At 40.8% G+C, this 12,362-nt stretch overlaps 1 protein-coding gene across 1 annotated transcript in view; it reads left to right on the top strand.

Moving 5' to 3' along the window:
* Positions 1-12,362, top strand: part of tg (thyroglobulin) — a 143,198-nt gene that overhangs the window by 23,965 nt on the left and 106,871 nt on the right. The window contains 1 exon segment of the mRNA XM_034165528.1: positions 11,936-12,095. Within this exon segment, the coding sequence (XP_034021419.1) occupies positions 11,936-12,095 (160 nt within the window).

The following is a 12,362-nucleotide window of genomic DNA, read 5'->3' as shown; positions in this document are numbered from 1 at the left end:
GTCGCACAAAGAAATCAAATAAAAGTGAAAACATGTTCATTGCACCCAAAATGTTGGTATTTTGGTCATTGAGCTTTGCAGTGCGGTTGTCATAAGAACACATCAATCAGCCTCTCCGTGAGGCGTCATAACATCCAGTGGTGGGCACAGCTAACCAAAAAGTTAGCTTTGATAACCATTAATCAGATAACTGAAAAGTTATCTTTTATGACGATAAACCGATAAACTGCTAAAAAAATTTCACTTTATTACAGATAACCAATAACTACGAGGTCTGTCCATAAAGTATAGGTCCTTTTTATTTTTTTCAAAAAATATATAGATTTCATTCATATGTTTTTACGTCAGACATGCTTGAACCCTCGTGCGCATGCGTGAGTTTTTCCACGCCTGTCGGTGACGTCATTCGCCTGTGAGCACTCCTTGTGGGAGGAGTCATCGAGCCCCTCGTCGGAATTCCTTTGTCTGAGAAGTTGCTGAGAGACTGGCGCTTTGTTTGATCAAAATTTTTTCTAAACCTGTGAGACACATCGAAGTGGACACGGTTCAAAAAATTAAGCTGGTTTTCAGTGAAAATTTTAACGGCTGATGAGAGATTTTGAGGTGATACTGTCGCTTTAAGGACTTCCCATGGTGCGAGACGTCGCGCAGCGCTCTCTGGCGCCGTCGTCAGCCTGTTTCAAGCTGAAAACCTCCACATTTCAGGCTCTATTGATCCAGGACATCGTGAGAAAACAGAGAAGTTTCAGAAGAAGTCGGTTTCAGCATTTTATCCGCATATTCCACTGTTAAAGGAGATTTTTTTAATGAAAGATGTGCGGGTGGATTGCAGCGTCGGCTCGCAGCCGCCGCGACGCTCCGCCACAGGAAAAACACCTCTGTTGGAAGCCTTAAGGACAAGTTGGAACTTGTCCAGCTGTTAAACAATTTCTCATATACTCACTCCACTGAAAGCCATCAAAAGCCGCCTGGATTTTACAAATGGTTATCAACACGGAGGTGTTTTTCCTGTGCCGCCGCACCGCGTCGGCTGCGTCCCGACGCGCGGACCCGTCTGCACGTCTTTCATTAAAAAAATCTCCTTTAACAGTGGAATATCCGGATAAAATGCTGAAACCGACTTCTTCTGAAACTTCTCTGTTCTCTCACGACGTCCTGGATCAATAGAGCCTGAAATGTGGAGGTTTTCAGCTTGAAACAGGCTGACGACGGCGCCTGGGAGCGCTGCACGACGTCTCGCATCGTGGGAAGTCCTTAAAGCGACAGTATCACCTCAAAATCTCTCATCAGCCGTTAAAATTTTCACTGAAAACCAGCTTAACTTTTCGAACCATGTCCACTTCGATGTTTCTCACAGGTTTAGAAAAAATTTTGATCAAACAAAGCGCCAGTCTCTCAGCAACTTCTCAGACAAAGGAATTCCGACGAGGGGCTGGACGACTCCTCCCACAAGGAGTGCTCACAGGTGAATGACGTCACCGACAGGCGTGGAAAAACTCACGCATGCGCACGAGGGTTCAAGCATGTCTGACGTAAAAACATATGAATGAAATCCATATAGTTTTTGAAAAAAATAAAAAGGACCTATACTTTATGGACAGACCTCGTATTAGTACTGATTTGGACACGGCCACAATCAGATTACACTGTCGGCTTCTGATAAACCAGTTTCACTTTAAGCGCTGCAGGGGCTTACAGTGCAGATGAAAAATTAGTAAATAAAAAATAAAACCCCAAACACTGTCATCATCTTTCAAAAGCAGTAACAGACAGTATTAGAAATCACAGTTTGTCTTGGTATTAGATACACCGTCATTTACGAGCTAAAAGCTGCTGCTTTTTCACATGCGTTGAACCCTGCTGCTTAAACAACTTAAATACATCCAGTACAGTGTTGTATAGTAACAAAGTAAAAATACTTCACCACTGTACTTAAGTACGTTTTGGGAGACTTTGTACTTTACTTGAGTTTTTTAAATTCAGCTTTCTTTCACTTTTACTTCAGTACATTTCAACCTTAATTCACCCAGAGACACCACTGATTACTAGTGACTGCAACGAAGTCAGGCCAATTTGTCATGAGGCATGTACGGTAGGCTTTTTTGCAGTTGCACACTTGGGGGGTGTTTGTCAGGAAAATGATAATTTCTCTACATTGATTACAGACCTGCAGCAGGTCTGTAATCAACTTTTCTGCAGCGTGTCTTTGCTTTGAACCTTGAACCAATCGAAGCAATGATTCGCAGGTCGAAGCAGTACTTCACTCTACGATTCGTGGATTGATTGATTTATTTTGCTTTATCCAAATTTTTCCCCGCTTAAACCATGTCTGTGAGTAATATTTAATATTTTTATGTTAAACCGACCTGTTATGGTCTTCTGAAACAGTTGATAGATGTATTTTATAACTTAAAAATGGGACCGATGCTAACGTGTTAGCATGTCTATGGCATTTTCAATGTTAAAGTTAGCATTAAGCAGTTTGCATCAGCACGTTTGTGTTGATTTGTTTTCTGTTTATTAGACCCCATTCCTACCAGGCTGCTCAAGGAAGCCCTACCATTATTTAATGCTTCGATCTTAAATATGATCAATCTATCTTTGTTAGTTGGTTATGTACCACAGGCTTTTAAGGTGGCAGTAATTAAACCATTACTTAAAAAGCCATCACTTGACCCAGCTATCTTAGCTAATTATAGGCCAATCTCCAACCTTCCTTTTCTCTCAAAAATTCTTGAAAGGGTAGTTGTAAAACAGCTAACTGATCATCTGCAGAGGAATGGTCTATTTGAAGAGTTTCAGTCAGGTTTTAGAATTCATCATAGTACAGAAACAGCATTAGTGAAGGTTACAAATGATCTTCTTATGGCCTCGGACAGTGGACTCATCTCTGTGCTTGTTCTGTTAGACCTCAGTGCTGATTTTGATACTGTTGACCATAAAATTTTATTACAGAGATTAGAGCATGCCATAGGTATTAAAGGCACTGCGCTGCGGTGGTTTGAATCATATTTGTCTAATAGATTACAATTTGTTCATGTAAATGGGGAATCTTCTTCACAGACTAAAGTTAATTATGGAGTTCCACAAGGTTCTGTGCTAGGACCAATTTTATTCACTTTATACATGCTTCCCTTAGGCAGTATTATTAGACGGTATTGCTTAAATTTTCATTGTTACGCAGATGATACCCAGCTTTATCTATCCATGAAGCCAGAGGACACACACCAATTAGCTAAACTGCAGGATTGTCTTACAGACATAAAGACATGGATGACCTCTAATTTCCTGCTTTTAAACTCAGATAAAACTGAAGTTATTGTACTTGGCCCCACAAATCTTAGAAACATGGTGTCTAACCAGATCCTTACTCTGGATGGCATTTCCCTGACCTCTAGTAATACTGTGTGAAATCTTGGAGTCATTTTTGATCAGGATATGTCATTCAAAGCGCATATTAAACAAATATGTAGGACTGCTTTTTTGCATTTACGCAATATCTCTAAAATCAGAAAGGTCTTGTCTCAGAGTGATGCTGAAAAACTAATTCATGCATTTATTTCCTCTAGGCTGGACTATTGTAATTCATTATTATCAGGTTGTCCTAAAAGTTCCCTAAAAAGCCTTCAGTTAATTCAAAATGCTGCAGCTAGAGTACTGACGGGGACTAGAAGGAGAGAGCATATCTCACCCATATTGGCCTCTCTTCATTGGCTTCCTGTTAATTCTAGAATAGAATTTAAAATTCTTCTTCTTACTTATAAGGTTTTGAATAATCAGGTCCCATCTTATCTTAGGGACCTCGTAGTACCATATCACCCCAATAGAGCGCTTCGCTCTCAGACTGCAGGCTTACTTGTAGTTCCTAGGGTTTGTAAGAGTAGAATGGGAGGCAGAGCCTTCAGCTTTCAGGCTCCTCTCCTGTGGAACCAGCTCCCAATTCAGATCAGGGAGACAGACACCCTCTCTACTTTTAAGATTAGGCTTAAAACTTTCCTTTTTGCTAAAGCTTATAGTTAGGGCTGGATCAGGTGACCCTGAACCATCCCTTAATTATGCTGCTATAGACGTACACTGCTGGGGGGTTCCCATGATGCACTGTTTCTTTCTCTTTTTGCTCTGTATGCACCACTCTGCATTTAATCATTAGTGATCGATCTCTGCTCCCCTCCACAGCATGTCTTTTTCCTGGTTCTCTCCCTCAGCCCCAACCAGTCCCAGCAGAGGACTGCCCCTCCCTGAGCCTGGTTCTGCTGGAGGTTTCTTCCTGTTAAAAGGGAGTTTTTCCTTCCCACTGTAGCCAAGTGCTTGCTCACAGGGGGTCGTTTTGACCGTTGGGGTTTTACATAATTATTGTATGGCCTTGCCTTACAATATAAAGCGCCTTGGGGCAACTGTTTGTTGTGATTTGGCGCTATATAAAAAAATTGATTGATTGTTTGATAATTAATGGCTCAGCGTTTGTTGTTGTAAAAGAGTCAAATTGTAATTTTTTTAATTTATTTTTATTCATATATTATAGCAACAACAATAATAGTCTGCATTCATTCATTCATTCATTCATCTTCTACCGCCAATAACTAGCAAAAATCTATTTAAGCATAAAAATTCAAAAAGAAAAAATAATATAACACCTTCAACTGCACCACAGACTAAAACAGTTAAATGTGGTCTATTAAACATTAGGTCTCTCTCTTCTAAGTCCCTGTTAGTAAATGATATAATAATTGATCAACATATTGATTTATTCTGCCTAACAGAAACCTGGTTACAGCAGGATGAATATGTTAGTTTAAATGAGTCAACACCCCCGAGTCACACTAACTGTCAGAACGCTCGTAGCACGGGCCGAGGAGGAGGATTAGCAGCAATCTTCCATTCCAGCTTATTAATTAATCAAAAACCCAGACAGAGCTTTAATTCATTTGAAAGCTTGACTCTTAGTCTTGTCCATCCAAATTGGAAGTCCCAAAAACCAGTTTTATTTGTTATTATCTATCGTCCACCTGGTCGTTACTGTGAGTTTCTCTGTGAATTCTAGTAAATCATAGCTGAACTGAGTGGTAGATTGGCCTCTACTGGTGGTTGGCTCTCACTGCGGTATTGTATCACTTCCTGTTCCGGAGCACTTTTTCTGTATCTGTTAGCTGTGGGTTAGCTACAGTGGGTTTTTCCTTCCCACTGTAGCCAAGTGCTTGCTCACAGGGGGTCGTTTTGACCGTTGGGGTTTTACATAATTATTGTATGGCCTTGCCTTACAATATAAAGCGCCTTGGGGCAACTGTTTGTTGTGATTTGGCGCTATATAAAAAAATTGATTGATTGATTGATTGATTGTTTAATCTGTGCAGTTAGATTGATCTAGTTATCTAGATTACGATTTGTTTCCCAGTGTAATCTTTACGTGCCTTAACTAAAGCACTCCTTCTGCTGAATCACCTCTAAATTATTTACACATTATTCACTTTGCGTGTTTTTAGGAATCCGCTAGCTTAGCGTAGCTACTAGCTCTTAGCCGATTTAGCATGGCGGCTTCTCCTGTCTCTCCCGCACTTTTCTGCTCTGGGTGTGAAATGTTTAATTATTCCTCGGCCTCCTTTAGCAGTAACGGTAATTGTAATAACTGTAGCTTATTCGTAGCTTTGGAGGCCAGGCTGGGCGAATTGGAGACTCGGCTCCGCACCGTGGAAAATTCTACAGCTAGCCAGGCCCCTGTAGTCGGTGCGGACCAAGGTAGCTTAGCCGCCGTTAGTTTCCCTCTGGCAGATGCCGAGCAGCCGGGAAAGCAGGCCGACTGGGTGACTGTGAGGAGGAAGCGTAGTTCTAAACAGAAGCCCCGTGTACACCGCCAACCCGTTCACATTTCTAACCGTTTTTCCCCACTCGGCGACACACCCGCTGAGGATCAAACTCTGGTTATTGGCGACTCTGTTTTGAGAAATGTGAAGTTAGCGACACCAGCAACCATTGTCAATTGTCTTCCGGGGGCCAGAGCAGGCGACATCGAAGGACATTTGAAACTGCTGGCTAAGGCTAAGCGTAAATTTGGTAAGATTGTAATTCACGTCGGCAGTAATGACACCCGGTTACGCCAATCGGAGGTCACTAAAATTAACATTAAATCGGTGTGTAACTTTGCAAAAACAATGTCGGACTCTGTAGTTTTCTCTGGGCCCCTCCCCAATCAGACCGGGAGTGACATGTTTAGCCGCATGTTCTCCTAGAATTGCTGGCTGTCTGAGTGGTGTCCAAAAAATGAGGTGGGCTTCATAGATAATTGGCAAAGCTTCTGGGGAAAACCTGGTCTTGTTAGGAGAGACGGCATCCATCCCACTTTGGATGGAGCAGCTCTCATTTCTAGAAATCTGGCCAATTTTCTTAAATCCTCCAAACTGTGACTATCCAGGGTTGGGACCAGGAAGCAGAGTTGTAGTCTTACACACCTCTCTGCAGCTTCTCTCCCCCTGCCATCCCCTCATTACCCCATCCCCGTAGAGACGGTGCCTGCTCCCAGACCACCAATAACCAGCAAAAATCTATTTAAGCATAAAAATTCAAAAAGAAAAAATAATATAGCACCTTCAACTGCACCACAGACTAAAACAGTTAAATGTGGTCTATTAAACATTAGGTCTCTCTCTTCTAAGTCCCTGTTAGTAAATGATATAATAATTGATCAACATATTGATTTATTCTGCCTTACAGAAACCTGGTTACAGCAGGATGAATATGTTAGTTTAAATGAGTCAACACCCCCGAGTCACACTAACTGTCAGAATGCTCGTAGCACGGGCCGTGGCGGAGGATTAGCAGCAATCTTCCATTCCAGCTTATTAATTAATCAAAAACCCAGACAGAGCTTTAATTCATTTGAAAGCTTGACTCTTAGTCTTGTCCATCCAAATTGGAAGTCCCAAAAACCAGTTTTATTTGTTATTATCTATCGTCCACCTGGTCGTTACTGTGAGTTTCTCTGTGAATTTTCAGACCTTTTGTCTGACTTAGTGCTTAGCTCAGATAAGATAATTATAGTGGGTGATTTTAACATCCACAGAGATGCTGAGAATGACAGCCTCAACACTGCATTTAATCTATTGTTAGACTCGATTGGCTTTGCTCAAAATGTAAATGAGTCCACCCACCACTTTAATCATATCTTAGATCTTGTTCTGACTTATGGTATGGAAATTGAAGACTTAACAGTATTCCCTGAAAACTCCCTTCTGTCTGATCATTTCTTAATAACATTTACATTTACTCTGATGGACTACCCAGCAGTGGGGAATAGGTTTCATTACACTAGAAGTCTTTCAGAAAGCGCTGTAACTAGGTTTAAGGATATGATTCCTTCTTTATGTTCTCTAATGCCATATACCAACACAGTGCAGAGTAGCTACCTAAACTCTGTAAGTGAGATAGAGTATCTCGTCAATAGTTTTACATCCTCATTGAAGACAACTTTGGATGCTGTAGCTCCTCTGAAAAAGAGAGCCTTAAATCAGAAGTGCCTGACTCCGTGGTATAACTCACAAACTCACAGCTTAAAGCAGATAACCCGTAAGTTGGAGAGGAAATGGCGTCTCACTAATTTAGAAGATCTTCACTTAGCCTGGAAAAAGAGTCTGTTGCTCTATAAAAAAAAGCCCTCCGTAAAGCTAGGACATCTTACTACTCATCACTAATTGAAGAAAATAAGAACAACCCCAGGTTTCTTTTCAGCACTGTAGCCAGGGTGACAAAGAGTCAGAGCTCTATTGAGCCGAGTATTCCTTTAACTTTAACTAGTAATGACTTCATGACTTTCTTTGCTAATAAAATTTTAACTATTAGAGAAAAAATTACTCATAACCATCCCAAAGACGTATCGTTCTCTTTGGCTGCTTTCAGTGATGCCGGTATTTGGTTAGACTCTTTCTCTCCGATTGTTCTGTCTGAGTTATTTTCATTAGTTACTTCATCCAAACCATCAACATGTCTATTAGACCCCATTCCTACCAGGCTGCTCAAGGAAGCCCTACCATTATTTAACACTTCGATCTTAAATATGATCAATCTATCTTTATTAGTTGGCTATGTACCACAGGCTTTTAAGGTGGCAGTAATTAAACCATTACTTAAAAAGCCATCACTTGACCCAGCTATCTTAGCTAATTATAGGCCAATCTCCAACCTTCCTTTTCTCTCAAAAATTCTTGAAAGGGTAGTTGTAAAACAGCTAACTGATCATCTGCAGAGGAATGGTCTATTTGAAGAGTTTCAGTCAGGGTTTAGAATTCATCATAGTACAGAAACAGCATTAGTGAAGGTTACAAATGATCTTCTTATGGCCTCGGACAGTGGACTCATCTCTGTGCTTGTTCTGTTAGACCTCAGTGCTGCTTTTGATACTGTTGACCATAAAATTTTATTACAGAGATTAGAGCATGCCATATATAAATAAAATTGATTCATTGATTGATTCTACCTCTTAGTCCAATTAAGGGTTGCGGGGGGCTGGAGCCTGTCCCAGCAGTCATAGAGCGCAAGGCGGGGTACACCCAGGACAGGACGCCAGTCTGTCACAGGGCCACAAATAGACAAACAAGCACAGACACACACACCTACGGACAATTTATAGACTCCAATCCATCTAACCCGCATGTCTTTGGATGTGGGAGGAAACCGGAGCACCCGGAGGAAACCCACGCATACATGGGGAGAACATGCAAACTCCACACAGAAAGGCCATGGGAATTGAACCCACGACCTTCTCACTGTGAGGCAACAGTGCCAACCACTAAGCCACCGTGTTGCCCTAATAGTCTATATCATAGACAGTAATAGTCAATAATAATAGACTAATAATGTTACAATACAATTTTAGAGAAAGAGACAAAAAGAACCTAATGAAACAAAACACAACAGAAAAGATAAAACCATGTAACAATGAAAATAAATAAATACATATAGAAATAAATAACTGTTTCCTGTGAACACCTAGTGAGTAGCCTACTCTCATTTAGGATTTGAAACCTTGTTTCTGAAGTGTTTTTGTGTGATGTGCACAATTTTCAGTATTTTGACTAATACTACCAGTCATTTACAAGCCTAGATAAACTTTATAATATAAAAAAATCAGTCTGTTTTTGATTATTAACATTTACTTGTACTTTTACTTTCAGTACTTGAGTACATTTAGTTGCACATTACTTGTCATACTTAAGTACAATAAATACAAGATACTTTAAGACTTTTACTTGAGTAGCATTTCAATCAGTGACTTGAACTTCTACCAAACTCATTTTTAATGGGTATCTGTACTTTTACTTAAGTGTGATTTTCCGGTACTTTATACAACAGTGATCCAGTAATGCATTGATTGGCACAGTAAAATACAGTGGTCCCTCGCTATAACGCGGATCACCTTTTGCGGCCTCGCAGTTTTGCGGATTTTTTTAGTGCAATTTTGCATGCTTCTTCTTCTTTTTTTTAACAGCGCATTGTGTTCTGTGTCCTTATCAGGCGGGCCGGTCACGGCACCAGTCGGCATCACCGCAATTGCTCTCACTGCCTGCGATGCGCTTACTGAGTCTGCGGGCTCGGTAAACGCCACAGTGGGCAACTCACACCGCCCCCCTGTCTGCTGTGCGGAGCTGCGGACAACTCTGGCAACAGGTCCAGAGACTACGCTCGCTGTTGCGCTCCGGCAGCCCGCAAGGATAGACTTCTTGCAGAAAAATCCGCAGCGCCCGCTGCATGGTCTCAGTAACCGCAGCCGCAGAGCTCCGTGGCCGTGACTTGGATTCTTTGCGGGTCCCGCATCCGTACCCCCGGAGGCAGTGAGCAAAGGGAGAGCACGCACATTGTCTTCTGCGTGTGTCTGTTTATAATCTTCTCGCCCAGAAGAAAAAAGAGAGTGTTTACACAGGAGAGAAAAGTGAAAAAATGTTAATGCCTGTTTGAGAAAAGTGCATAAAGTGTGTATTTTGGGGTTTTACAGCCTTAAAACATCTATAATAATTGTAAAAAATAACACTGGCTACTTCGCTGTTTTCGCCTATTGTGGGTTATTTTTAGAACGTAACTCCTGCGATAAACGAGGGACCACTGTACACGTAGTAAATATAAATTCTTACCTGTTAGTTTCAGTGGGATTCATCTGAATAAATAATCCATGTTTTAAATCCAAAACAATGTCTAAATGTGAAGAAATGTCGCTCCCTCTCCCCACCGAGTCTTGGCAATTAAATTACAGCCACAAAGAAATAAAATAAAATAATGTTAAAATTAGTCTGTTTTGTTTTTGTGGCTAGTGGACAAGTCACTGTAACGTGCAAAGTGAACCTGAACTACAATACCCACAATGCTCCCCGCATCAACCGGCCATTCATGTTTTGCGCTTAATGATGACGTCATCAGCAAGCGACAGGCAGCCAGTCTGCTCCATGGCTACAAACACGCAACAAACGGACTAAAATGTTTGATTTTAGGGTTTACAAACATTGTTGACCGTTAAACTTTACCAGCAAAGTAAATGTTATCGGACTGAAAGTTATCGGAACTAAATTATCGGAAGATAATTGGTCTGATGATGGTTTTAAAACTTATCTGAAAAGCTAATCCGATAGCAAAAACATTAGCTTCAATAATTATCTGCTATCAGATTAGATGAACTGTGTCCACCACTGATAACATCCGATCGGTTAGTTGTTCTGTGCAGTGTCATAACAATGGCTCTGTTAAACTATGATTCAGGTCGACAACACTGTGATATAACCAGTCACCAGTAGATGGCAGTGTTCTATGCATTTTGATGCCGGCTATATCAGCCGGTTGTCGACCTGAATCACAATTTAAGAGACTTTTTGGTTTTGCAAATGCCTTTTTTTTACACAAATGAAAAAAAAAGACATATACAAAAGCACATTTATTTGTAAACACCAACACACACATTACATTCATTCACTTGTGTTGGTTTTTACATAGAATGAATTAGTCAACCAATCAGTATGAGTGGAGGCTAAGTTTACCCATAATCCCTTTGGGCATCTGTGTGTTAATGTTCAAATCTTCAGAATTCTTACATTATTTTTAACTTAACAGATATGTGTTATATATTCACTTTGTACATTTTAAGAGTTTACATTAATGTAGTTATTCGATCTGGAATAATTTGATTTATAAATCAAAACCTGCTTTCCATTTCAAGACCTCTGCCTCATGCTGGACCACTGTATGGTGTTAAGGAATAATGAGTTTTCTTTTTTGTGGTAGTTTGGCAGCCAGGCCCTTTCTGCTGGGAGCAGAGTTGAGCTCAGCTCCTCTTAGCTACCTCACTGCTGCAAAATACATAGCAGACAGGAGCAAAAGCAATTATAAATGTTTTTCAACGTTACTAGCTATGTAAAAAAATGTTAGTGGTCTAAAAGTTATCAGAACTAAATTTACCAGAAGATAATTGGACCAATAATGGTTTTAAAACTTATCTGAAAAGCTAATCCGCTAACAAAAAAATTTGCTTTGCTAATTATTGGTTATCGGATTAGCAGAGCAGTGCCCACCACTGACCACAATATGCCTCCACTGCACCCTCATTGGTAATGATTTTTGAGAGTTCTATATGAAGAATTCCTTGGAATTCTATTTGGTTGTTTACATCGTAGAGTGTCCAAAACAACCCAGTCCAATCAACAGTCAAGGCAGAAATATGGGTGTATGAACCAAAAAGACACAGTCTGTGATATGAACAGAACCCATTTTAAAAAGGATCCATGATCCAGGTTCTCTTAAGTTCTTCTTGGGCAGAAAACGAAGAGAACAGGACCTTACATCATTTCTTACTGACTTCTTTCTAGTTTTGGTTGTTTGTGCAATGTTATGGAGCTTCGCAAATTTGACTTCTGGAAGGTTTGATGAGCAAAATGATCATTTTGACTTCTTAACCTTTGATCCTGAGGTCCTGGTGCCTGTGAGATCAGGGCGAGGCGACTCCTTCATGTTTCTCGCTCTCCATCGCTTCCTCAGTGTGCAGAAGACGGCAGCTTCCTTCCTGTACAATGCAAATTCATCAACACTACTGATGGAACCGAGCTGGACATGCTGCATGCCTTCAACAGGTACTGACCCAGCCTGGGAACCTTTTGTTCCTCACAGTCCGCCTGTCTGTTCTCACGTGTAAACAAAGACCTGCTGAACTCTACCATGATCCGAAAGTTCCTCCAGATGAAATCCCACGATCGTTCTGCTCATGTTTACAAAAATCTGAATTAACATTCCATTTCCATCAAGTCCAGTTTTAGTCCATGAGACCAGCAGGTTTTTGATTCCAACTACAGTTACCAAACAACAGATTCCAGACTCAGGAACCATCATCTCCATGAAAA

Source organism: Thalassophryne amazonica, unplaced genomic scaffold (genome assembly GCF_902500255.1).
Source record: "Thalassophryne amazonica unplaced genomic scaffold, fThaAma1.1, whole genome shotgun sequence".
In the NCBI taxonomy this organism is placed as follows: domain Eukaryota; kingdom Metazoa; phylum Chordata; class Actinopteri; order Batrachoidiformes; family Batrachoididae; genus Thalassophryne; species Thalassophryne amazonica.
Note: the sequence above shows the minus strand (reverse complement) of the source record. Positions and strands in the feature narration are given on the sequence as shown.